General features: G+C 40.4%; 1 protein-coding gene across 5 annotated transcripts in view; it reads left to right on the plus strand.

The window, feature by feature from the left end:
• The window catches only part of anks1b (ankyrin repeat and sterile alpha motif domain containing 1B), a 375,728-nt gene that overhangs the window by 301,096 nt on the left and 61,701 nt on the right, over positions 1-12,931 (plus strand). For all 5 annotated transcript variants that reach the window (XM_034673234.1, XM_034673233.1, XM_034673237.1 and 2 more), the window contains 2 exons: positions 7,889-7,987; positions 9,597-9,749. In XM_034673234.1, coding sequence (XP_034529125.1) covers positions 7,889-7,987; positions 9,597-9,749 — 252 coding nt within the window. The remainder of the gene's footprint in view (positions 1-7,888; positions 7,988-9,596; positions 9,750-12,931) is intronic.

Raw genomic sequence — 12,931 nt, forward strand, 5'->3', positions numbered from 1 at the left:
CACTTATAAACATGTACCAGTCCAATCTACCGTTCCCCACTAATGGGGGTCATGAGAGGGGGCGTGTCCATTCACCTTAAGCAGCCATTGGAGGACGAGAGCTGCTAGATTGATGTCAGGGAGGCGGAGTGGTTTTTATGGCAATGGTGTTTGATATGAAGGACACAATATACAGACTAGTTATGTTGCTTTTTAAGGACTGTAAATACATACGACAACTCAGCAAAGAAATGAAATTCATGTAGGTTTTATTTTGTTTATACTGTACACAACATAATGACTGCTTCCTAGCGAAGGACACTTTAGATACAATAAAGCAAATAGAGAGTGCATGCTACAGTTTGTTTGCTTGCTCAGCGGTTATAGCAAAAACTACAGGGAGGTATTTTTATCTTCTTCTCAAAACACTAAATCTACAGTAATGTGAATACACACAGGGCAACATTAACATTTAGCACCCTAAATCAGTATTCATCTATTTAGCTGCTTAATGCTCTGCTCCGCTCACCAGCCAGTCTTTAGCTCTGTTCATGCTGTTTGTTGTGCAAGTAGGAAGCAGTGAGTTTATCAGAGCTGCCTGTTGCCGTTGGAAACAACGCCAATGAGAGCAGCCTAATGAGCTGGATGGCTCTGTAGAGTTTGAGTGAACACTAGTTGAATGATGAATATCTGAGTTGAGACTTTTTGCACTATTCATAGATTCTCATATTGTAACGTGTATTATTGCAGCTTTTTGAATCAAATGCAAACTTAAAAAAAAAAAAAATTCTCACCTTTTTGCCTTTATTGGACAGGACAGTTGAAGAGAGACAGGAAATGTGGGGTGTAGAGAGCGGGGAAAGACATGCAGGAAATGGTCGACCGGCCGGGAATCGAGCCGGCGACACCTGCGACGAGGTCTGTAGCCTCTGTATGTGAGGTGCTTAGACCGCTAGGCCACCAGCGCCCCAGATTCAAACTTTTTAAATTATTATTGGATCTTAATTTGGGTAAACTGGTGAATGAAGACCTTAAATCTAGCTCCTAAATGCTCCAGTTTGTTTAACAGGTAGTCGCTAAGTTTGCCTCTCTGTCAATTAGTGCTAATAAGTTAGCATGTTGGAGTTTCTCTCTGAATACAGATGCTGACTAGACTTGTAAAAACTCAGAGAAAAGGAGTTCGATAGAATAAATTCATAGCAGAGCCCTGAAGCTTAAACGAATGTTTGCATTGGAGTTCTTTCAGATGTATCCAATCAGGAATGGGTGAAAAGAGGGATCACTTGTTCATGCGTGCTGAGAATCGTTTAATGGTGGATCTTTGGCATCTTTATGGGACCAGTGTGGAGCAAAGAGCCCATTCACCTTGCTTAGTCCTCTGACAGCATTCAGACTGCCCCTGTTAACACTCATCATTACCATCACACGTGCACATAAACATGACACACGACACGCCAAGAAGTGTGACCAGAATGAGAAAGGGGGAGTTCTAAAGGAACCCTCATGAACGCCACATAAACACTGCTTTGTTGATTGTGGAAAGAAGAAGTGTGTGAAGCTCTTCTATCACAATCCTTTTTATTTGATTTCAAGCAGCAAAATGACTCGAAATAAAGCCAGAGGGTAGATTATGAAGACAAAGGTGGAGCAGGGTTGGGCTGTACATGGAATTACAAACACAAAGTGGGGCACAGCACGAGGTAGATAACAGAAATGAAGAGATAAAGCTTGATGTCTTGTGGCGGGAACTGAAGAAACTGGAGCTGATAAGAGCCGCCACCCGGCTGGGGAAATTAATTTGACCCAACTGTTCCTCAGACAGAGAAAACAACAACATTTGAAATGAAATATTGTTAGTATCCATATTTCTCTGAAAGGGGAACCTCTAATCTGCCTCATAAAGGAATGTATTATTCAGGAGGATAAATTCTTATGAATATTACCCTGCTTCCAAGTCGGAAAACTTGAGACGCCGCTTCTTCTTCTTCTTCACATATGCCCCACAAGATAAATGTAACCCCAACAGCTCTGTAAAGAAATAGAGAATTAAAGACAGACTAAAAGTGCAGGCGAGGACAGAGACAGAATGAATAGTAAATGATACAGGGCAGCGTCTCTGATTGCAGAGAAATGTGAGGAAGGCAAAGAAACGAGAGAAAAAGGGCGAGGGATGAATACAGGCATGAAAAGAGCAGAACAGAGGAGAGATAGTAGTCCAGGAATGATTTGTAGTACTCGCCTAAGCTTGTTGGCGGTGATAATGGCCTTCAATTTCATTGCTGAATATAAATTTTTGTTCCTTCTCTGGTCTTGCCTCAGCCCTCCTGCCACTCTGCCTGAATTTTAATTCCAAGCGCTCAGAGTGTTTGTGACCCACTACGGTGACATTTTAAGTGCTGCGGTCCAACTATCACAAGCTAACCACAGGCCATGGCAATATGATTGATTCTACGGCTGCTTAACTCCTCCCCCCTCCTGCAGAATGGATTGTTAGCATTCATATAAGTGCTGCATCGACTTGTTTGGAAATATATCTCCTATTCTACTTGAATGGTACACAATACACAGCATATCAGGTATCAGGAGGGAAATCTAAGCCTTGAAAGCATAGTCATTAATCCCAAGTGGAGTCGTATTGATGTGTCCGAGTGATATTTTTACCCTGATCCATCATGTGCATCAACAGATGGCAGATATGGGACAAACATAATGTTAGGACAGAAAGGGAAACAAGATGAGGCAGATTTGGAGAAAGAAAGAACATGAAGGAACTCTATCTTTTCTGTCAGAATCCCAACAGGGAGCAATTAGTCATGCCTTTGAGTCCCCCCACTATCTACCCCGCGAGTCATTACTCCGCTGTGAAGTTGTAGCCTGCTAACTCTGGGCTCTATTAATCAGCCTGGGAGCTGATCTATAAACTGCACTTTGCTCACAGAAGGCCCCGGCCGGTGTTCAGGTCGGTGAGGAAAATGAGGAAGGAATGAGTTTAGCCACAGGATGAGTCCAATCAGCTGCTGCCTCAAGTTTCACAGTCAGTGCAGGGACACTCTAATGGAGCCCTGGAGACAAAGTTTTACTAATAAGCCTGCAGCTACATCACTCTGGTTTTTAAGGGGACTTTTTGTCCAAAGCATGGTGACATTTTAAACTTTCATCCTGCTTGGGGATTTAAGTAAAAAATCTAACAAAACTGACCACATCAAGCTGCAGTGGCTCAGACGTTAAAGAGACAGTCAACCCAAAGAGGCTGAAATACGACATGGAATCACCTTTAGAGAAACACTGCAACATTGCCTGGAAGGGAAACTCTACTCTGGGTGTACACAAACTATAGGCTGAAACCTAACCTCATGTTACACACGAAGTGTGAACAAAAATGTAACTACATATATCAAAGCTCCTGTGAAAAAAAAACGAAATGACTAGGTTATGCATTACCTACAAAAGCACACAAGACCATCAGAGAGAAGATACTGTCTGGAACAAGCGGCAACCTCCAGCAGCGAGAATTGAAGGCAATGTGGAAGTGTTAAAAACTGCAGTTTCTCGAGTGTCCAATTGAGGCTGGCTCCGGAAGTACCGGAAACCACATACACACCGATTTAAAAAAGCCGATCTTTACAGAAAAAAAAAACATGTTTACAGCCTGGTACAAAACACGAGGTTAGTCTGGATAGCTCATTTCTTGATCGGCACACACTGTACGGGGGTGAACTTTTTCATATCACAGCAATTTCGTAGATATTGAGATTACGAGTCTTCCAATGACTCGGTTGAAAGGTGGGAACACTGTAGCTGTTGACGAGGAGGCTCAAAGCCCACCTCTTTATGTCACACTAGCTCGACAGCAGTTAGGTTGAGTTCAGCATTTCCAATATGGCTCCTGCCAACCATTGATTTAAAAACATCGCTCCAGGGTCGCTGGTGGTGGCCTAGCGGTCTAAGCGCCCCATGTATCGAGGCTATAGTCCTCGTCTCAGAGTTCGCCGGTTCGATCCCGGTTGGTTGACCATTTACTGCATGTCTTCCCCCACTCTCTACTCTCCACATTTCTTGTCTCTCTTCAACTCTCATGACAGTAAAGGTGAAAAAGCCCCAAAATATAACTTCAAAAAAACAAAAAACATCGCTCCAGAAACAGATGGGTGATGTCATGGATACTACGTCCATTATTTATACAGTCTATGGTCTGGAATCACTAGAACAGGAAAGGTGTCAGAAAAGATGATAAAGATAAATAGTTAAATAGTAAAAGAAAACTTTTTATAATTATTGTTTTTGGGGCATTTTAAGACCTTCACTGAGAGGACAGGACATTTAAAAAGTATGAAACGAGGCGGAGAGATTGGGGAATGACATGCAAAAAAGAGCCACAGGGTGGGTTTAAATTTGGGTTAGCTACTTTGAGGGCTATAGCCTCATTAGGATAGGATTTAACCTCAGAGCTCTGAGTTGCACATTAGAAATTTAAAGAAAAGCAAACTGTGTAATACATGCATGAAGTCTCTGCGACGTCACCTATTGGCTTCTGAAGCAGAGTTTTGAAGCCTGTTGCCAGCTGTTGCCATATTGGAAATGCTGACTCAACCTAGCTTTCAGTTGACCTAACATGAACAAAGAGGTGGAATTTGGCGGGCTTTTAGCCTCCTTGCTAACTGCTATAATGTTCCCGCCTGTCAGTCAAGTCAGCCATGCCCTAATTATGCGATCTTGTAATTTTGATGTCTTCAAAACTAATGAGTTATAAAAAAGCATTGCCCCTCCATACAGTGTGTGCTCATACAAGGCTGTAAACATGTTTGTTTTTGTCTCTTTTAACGGGTGTGTGTGTGTGTGTCTGTGTTTCCAGTGCTGGGGCCAGCCTCAAGCAGACACTTGGGGAACTGTAGTTTTTAGTGCTTACGCATTGGCTTCATTTCTCAAGACCAGGGGTTTCTGCTTGAAGGCAGAGATTTCAGTGTCTGAAACTAAACTCATTGATGGTTCTTGTGCAATGTTTTTCCTCTACGCTCTAGTTTTCTAGCACTATTTGGAGATCTCTTCATAGTTCTTCAACACATGCTCAGATGTGTTTTTCATGGGACCACCAGCTCACACTCTCCCAGAGGATTAAGATACTTAACTTCTAGACACTCGTGCTTTAACTTTGGCTCCAGCTCTGGTCCTATGTTTCCTGAAAAACTTGCATTTCCACCTTCCTCCATGTTTGGTATTTTAGTCTCTCGTCAGGTCATGACCATTTTGTAACCTGGGCTAGAAAGCCATCTACTTAGGATTAGAGAAGTGGAGAGGTGGGGGATGACATGCAGCAAAGGATGACAGCTGGGAGTTGAACCAGCGACTGCTGTGACAAGGACTACAGCCTCTGAATATTGGACACGCTCTTGAACTGCTAAGCTGAACCGGTGCCCCAGGATTTGAATATCTTTCAATTAGTTGTGCCACTTGGCTTTGGAGATCTAGAGGCTTAAAAGTAAAGCCAAATATTTCTCTGTCCAAACTTTTACAGGGTACTTCTGCAGAAAACCAAAGCAATCTCTTTCCTATCTAGAATTAAAATGTCACAGCCTCAGAGTAAATTGTCTTCTCTCTGAAGTAAAGCAGCCCCAGAGTCGACTCCTGGACAAGAGCACAGCCGAGAAACCAAAACGCAGACACCTGATATCTACCTGCAATTCTTCCCCGCATCTCTACGATGTTTATCAGCTATTAGTTGATAGGAGGGAGATGTGGACAGACTGACAAGTGTAATCCCTCAGTGGAGAGTGTTAATGTGGCTGTGTGGATGGTCCTGAGACTGCCTTCAGGCTGGTTACACAGTCCCTCTCCCGCTGCAATTTCTTTACCACCATTTGGAGATTAACTTGCCTCACTTCACATTCTGTCTGTGTTTCTGGTATTTCTGGCTGAGTTGGCTTTTTCTTATGCACACCACATCGTATCCCATCCCTCCATGTGTTCCATCTTTTCTTTAATTAACTGTCTTCATGCACGCTCTCTTATTCTAACTCTCAGGAGGGGGTTGACTGATAGACCTCTAAGGTTTCCCATTGGATTAATTATAGGTGAAACTTTGAATGATAGCCCTACAGACTACTCAGTATGTGTACCAGAGTCTTTAACAAAGACATCAAACATGACCTTTTTTTTTCCTGGTTGCTTTATTAAAAAACAGGTTACAGAAAGCTGTCTTTGAAAAGAATGCAATGCAAATTGATGCAAAGGCCTGTTTAGTAGATAACATTGCAGCCTATAAGTATTCAGTGTAGCACACATAGCATTATGCAGCATATGCAGTACAATAATTTAGCTTAGTGTTAACTATTTTTGATTACAAAGTAAAACAACAAAAGTCGAGAGAACAGTTGGACAAATATATTCAGTTGTCTTTGCATCTCAAACTGGGCAGCCAAAATGCTAAGTATTCATACATTTTAGCCAAAAAAACTCAAACTGGCATTTATACTAGAGTGGTCCCGTAGAAAGTGGTTGTCGTTTTTGAAAAGTTGCCTAATATAATCAGACCATAACTTTTTAAATACTATCAGGAGTCTTGCCAAACAATTGCTGACACTTTAGAAATGTTGGATCAAAGCCATTTCCACAAATATGGACAGGACACCACATTCTAAAAAACTGAAGCCAAAATACCTCCACAAGGAGTGCTGACACATTACACTGGTGATGTATTTTGAAATCAAGACACCTGGCTGACGTAGAACCAAATAATTTGACTTCAGTGTTAGGGGGCTGGCATGTCATCCATCTTTTATACAGCCTCTGGCCTCCACCTTCCCCTGTTATACAGAGGTAATGCTAAAATACCTCCTTCTTGCTAACGCATTTGGAGACGGAGTCGGCCCAATAGAGAGAAGCTCTCAAAGCTGTTGTATTGACGTCCTGACCCTCACATTAACCAAACATACTTTAAGGACATACATATCTTAACTGCTCTGCTCAAACACTTTTTGATCAGTGTTTTGGTTCAAAGAGTGACCTTGTTAACTACAAAATACATCTTTGGTTTTCATAGTTATAACAGCGATTGATTATTATTACATCAAAAAAATAAACTGGAATGCATTCACAAGGGATCTTAGGGGAAGACATTGATAAGGGAACTGTTGAGCATAAAGGCAAATTAGTTGGACCTGGTTCTCATCTGGAACAGGTTCTATATATTCCTATAACTATTTGAAACTAAATAGATAAATCAGTGTAATAACAACTGTTATGACAGAAGCCATGTTTATCATTGGGGAAGCAGGCTTCATGACCTAAACTTTTGCTGTCAGTCAGAAGAGCTCTAAATCTTTTGGCTTCACTTTTAGGGTTCTCTCATGTCATATATCTTTTTTTTTTTTTGTATATATATACATTTATTCATTTTTACACAGAACAAACACAGAACAAGACAGCACAGACATAGTCAAATAACTGAAGAAAAGTAAAAATATACATGTAAAAAAAAAAAAACATATATCATATCAGAGACAATCTTATCAATCTAAATGACATGTCAAAGGAAAAAACAAGATTATGACGTATTTTTGAAGATAAAATGCTGGCACCCTTTCTGCAGTAAGCCAACCAGATCAGTGGGAAGATAATCTATGAAGGGTTGCCAAATATTATAACATAGGTTGTCATACCCTTTAATTTAGCACTGAGGTGTCCCATAGGAAAAGCCTTGAATGTTTCTCTGTACCACTGTGTGACCGATGGAGGCTCCTCCTGAATCCATAGAAACAGTATCTATAGCCTCGCTAGGAGCAGAAGTTTACCCATTAGGACGAGCTGTCCTTTTGATAGAGAGAACTTCATATATCTTTTTATACAGTCTATGAACCAGGTTTAAAGTTTCTGAAAAAAATCTAACTATAGATATCTTTTTCTTCTTTTGCAGGGCAGCAATGTGGTGGAGGACCAAGACCTACTGGAGATCGGAATCCTCAACTCAGCCCACAGACAGCGCCTCCTGCAGGCCATACGGCTGCTGCCCAGGGTGAGTAGTGCTGAAAATCAATACTGTGCAGCTCTGAGTCAATAACTTAATCCAGACCCTCTAATCAGGGTTTATCATGATGTCAGTCACATGCAGGTTCCCAATGCAGGTCTTCAAAATTGGAACTATTTATGTCTGTAGTTTCAAAAGCAGATTGTTTGGTTAACATGAGTCCTAATTTTGTATCTGCAGCCAATCCACTTTGTTAAGTATAAAATTCGCCAAATCTCCTGCTCCATCTGTGTTTGCGTGTGATATGACTCTCTTTGGATGGTTGGATATCCCTCTACATGTTCTGCAGAATACTTAAACAAAGCGCAGAGGAGTTAAAGGGATTCTGGAAAGTATGCGCCGAGCTACAGAGCACAGCATCCTAACCACATCAAATTCAACGATGCAAGGAAGTGCTGCTCTGCATCTGTAACACTTGAACAACAAACATGCAGACATTTTTAACTCTTCTTGAGCACAGAAAAAAAGCAAACACTTTCTTTAAAAGTCAGAAGATGGATTTCTAAATGATGTACAAAATGCTTTCAGACTTTATGAAAAGTTTGAGCAAGGTCAGATACTTTTTTGTATGAGTGTGAGTGTGTAGGACTAAAAGTAAGATCAAAGGTGTGTGACTGCATAGAGAGAGAGTACAAAAAGGAGTCTGCAAAAGAGAGGATGAAAAAGCTCAGAGATAAGCAGGTTTCATTCAAACACCCAGAAAACTTTGATCTCCAGTCAGCACTCTCCTTTTCTCACGCTCCTTGAACATTCCAAAACACTTTAAAAAATGTAAACTTTTAGCTCCTCTCTGCCCTCACATGCAGGCAAACATGTTTTACTTTAGGTAGAGGATGTGCAATGTGTGTTTGAAGTGCTGTAAAGTCTCTGAAGCTGTTTCGACTGTCAGAATAAAAGCGAATAAATGATGAATAATTTCAAAAGCATCTCACTGAAGACAATAACCCCCTGCTGTCAGCGTCCCCTTTTGCATCGAAATAAAAACGCAAAGTACGTGATTTAAATGCTGCATGTAGTCGCAAAGTCATGCCCTGTTTTGAAAAATATACTCAGTATCAGTTGCTTCCATATCTGTTCTGCTGCATCCTGCTGAACTGGGGAGGCTATTAACCGTGCATATATATTTATAAATCTTTCAATTATTAATGGCCCCTGTGTTGTAACTAGGCTGCTGCAACAGAATGAAGATAGATAATGAAGAAGGAACCAGAGCGCATGTATCGAATAGGGTGTAAATAGGATCCACACAGCTGTCATGTTATATAAGAATTAGACTGTGACTTAGTTAGCGTCTGTACAGAGTGTACCTAAAGCATCCAGCTGCTCCTCCAGGTTAGGGGAAGTGTAGCATATGGGCTGGAAAGAGACAAACACGTCTCATTTTTTCTCACAGTGTCAGTACATTCATGAGAGTATAAAGGAGGATGAGTTAATGTCGAACTTATTGAAATTTGAGCTTGTAGAGATGTGAAAGATATGCTTAATAGTCCAGGAAATTCAAAGTTTTGTTAAATCCTGTGGACAAAAACAATGTAATTTAAAAATACAGAACTGGCAAGATCACTTTTCTAACCCTTTCATTCTCTCTGTGTCAAAGGTTCGACCGGTTGGCTATGATGGCAACAACCCCACATCTGTGGCAGAGTGGCTGGAGTCGTTGGAGCTGGGCGACTACACCAAGTCTTTCCTCATTAATGGTTACACCTCCATGGAGCTGGTCAAGAAGATCTGGGAGATCGAGCTCATCAATGTGAGTTTTAATGCTATTTTTACCTCCTTTGACGTGGAGTTGAGAAGAAATGTTCCCATTAAATGTTAAGCTTTGGGATACCCTGTGTGTTTCTTATTGCCAACACATCCCATAAAAAGATGACTGCATCATCTGCATATACAACGATATACACCATTACTCTGTGTCACAAATGGTTCTCACTGTCATTTTGGTTGAAATCCTTTGTTGCCATTCAAACACCTTTTACATTATGGTATTTACTTCAAGTCAATCTTAAAGCTCCTGTGAGGAGCTTATGATGGACAAAGCAGCATCCCATATCTCTCTTCCTGTCACCCCCTGCTATTTTTTTAACAGTCAAATGTTTACCATGTACAGAATCAATTGTTTTTTGAAAAGGCTGTTTCGGCAGCGTGTAATAACTTTGCCGGTCACCTACCCTGCGCCAGTGGTCTCATATGCTAAAAATAACTACATAGAAAAAGTCAGTCTTGTTGCTGATGGTCTGGTTTGCTCTCATAGGTCATAAAGAGGCATCAATATTAATTCCAGTCTATTTCATAACCAACTAAAAAAACCCTTACAGGAGCTTTAAAGATGCTGTTGTGATACTTGTAAAGTGTGCCTTAGTTGTATAAATCCATGGCTGAAAATAGTCCCAAAGAACAGCTTAACAACTATGCTATCTCACTGCTATACGCGATTACTAAGCATTTTTTTTTGAGAGTTGAAACCATATATTTTCTACTTCTTTTTAAAGGGAATACCTCGTGTAATTTTTATTTATTTATTTTATTTATTTGTTGTCTAAAAGGACCATGCATATTAATTAACACTTCTGTAAATATGCCAGAGTTAGCTAAAAGGCTAGTTTACATCCGTAGTCCCTTGCCAGATGTTAAAAAGGCTCCCTAAAAAGATCAAGATTAAAAGATAAAATGCAGTAAAATAAGATCAAAATAAGAAGGTAGAGGAGAAACAAAAACACAAACAAACAAACAAACAAATAAACAAAAAAGAGAAGAAAAGAACCATACGGTTCAAAATGTCTAAAAGCTACAAAAGGACATGATATGACCGTCTTTGAGAAAGTGTCCATGGACATGAAATACATGGAGCAAGACAATCAGGAAGCAGCAATAAGGAAATGTTAAAGAAGACACATAGAGACACAACAGGACAACATTTAACAGTGCTGCACACATTTGCATCAGGCAGTGACTATGTATCATTAGCCTAGCTGCATGCAATTCACTTGAGGCAACGTGTCGACTGGGCAACAGATGAACACAACGAATAGACAACATAAGCAAGAGACAGTAAGTTTTTTGCCTGAAAAAATAGCTTTTATGTCAGAGTTTGAAGATGAAAGGGCTTTTATCCATCTCTTGCAGTCTTAATCAACAGCTGTTATTCAACGCTATGATCACAGGGAGTCTTTTAAGAGATGAGAATATTTTGCAGGCAGTAGGAATCTAATGATAATGATCTATAGATGATAAATATGGGGTTGGGTTGCATCATGGGACATAGAACAAACATGGGTTTATTGAGTTTGACCCACACCAAAGAAAAAAAGGTGTAAAACTCAGTCTCTTCTGCTTTTATAATGAACTGTGAGGTTTCAAATATTCCTCTGATTAGTTGTCCTGACTTTCTCAAAGAGCAAGCCAAATAGCTTCCAGTTTTAATGTGTTATTTTCAAAGCCTTAAGAGTGCCACAAACATAGCAATTGCTAGTTTTTGTGTCTTTTTATTGGGTTTGTTGATCGTGAATAAAGAATGAATAATACAAGCTTTATTCTTTAACAGAGGAATCACTTTTAATTTAGAGACAGCTTAGATGGATCAGATTTGTTGTCAAGTGAAATAACTAATTAATAAATCAAGTGATGCTATGTGAGGAGTAGAAATTAAATTCCTCTTGTGAGAACACCACAGTGTTGTCTTATTCTTTATTAAAATCTGTGTACAGATATTAACCTCACATTTAAAGCTCCTGTGAGGGTTTTTTAACTGGTTATAAAACAGGCTGAAATGAACAGCGATGCCTCTCGTTGGCCTACAAAAGCAAACTAGACCATAAGTATACAATACCTGAATTTTCAATGACTATACGTGATGCGTGGTGGGTAGGTGTCTTTTAAATATTCATGATGAGTGACTGTCAAAAAAGCAGGATTACACTATAAGTCAGGGAACACTACTTTCACACGTACAGTAAAAGGTAAACAAAGATATAAGAGGTATATATTTGTCCAAAGGGTGTGCCAAAATCCCAAACATAAAGTTCCTCACATGAGCTTTAATCTTTGAAAATCCAGCACTTTGCTTAGTTTATTTATAGGATTTCTTTCTCTGTCTCACAGCTTGAGACTTTGCAGAATGCTTGTTGGTTTCTATTCTCATCTCTCACCTTTCTGACAAGGTGAATTCATTTTACCAACTTAATATATCACACCAGAGACCCCATACATCATTGCACACTAACACTTTGTCCTCTTGGCTTTATATCAAAGAAAGTCTGGAGTTGGTGTGAAAGTTTCTTCAGTTGTAAGGATGCTGAGGCCTCACTGTGCAAAATGCCCATCAGGCACTTTTGCTCATTACTGAGCAACGCCTGTGATGAATACAAACAGGAAGGAGGTGTTCTCTTTTTTCTTGCTGTTATAACTGAAACACTCTGCATATTTCTCAGTGGTTCTTCTCTTGTCATAAAAGCTCTTAGTCTTGTTGTAGAGTTTCGTGGTTTCATATTTACAGTAATAAAGAGCAGGTAGCTGGGTTACAGCTTCTCCCCCTTGATTTCTTCTTCTGTAAATATCCGTAATGGCGGACGATAACAAGATTTGACATTTGGGCTCCAGTGTTGTCAAAAGGAGCGCAGGTTTATGATTCAATATTAAGCAACATGAAATCTTCAGCAGAGATGGGATTTGCTGCAGCCTGATCTCATCGCAGTGATTCGCTCCTTTGATGCTCCGAGTGTAACGAAATCATGCTCGATTGCAGAGGGCGCTCAGCGAGAGAGAGTGCGAGTGGAGAGCGGAGAGAGGAGTGTTTTTCTTTCCCAGCGGAGGATAAAGCGATAAAGTGATGAGTGATCAGCTGGAGGAGGTGGAGAGGGAGTTATATAAGCATGTGGGATGCAAGATGTTTCACAGCGCTGGGGATGCCGCCCACATGCTGCACTTCAATGT

The sequence above is a fragment of the Notolabrus celidotus genome, chromosome 21 (assembly GCF_009762535.1).
Source record: "Notolabrus celidotus isolate fNotCel1 chromosome 21, fNotCel1.pri, whole genome shotgun sequence".
Classification (NCBI taxonomy): Eukaryota; Metazoa; Chordata; class Actinopteri; order Labriformes; family Labridae; genus Notolabrus; species Notolabrus celidotus.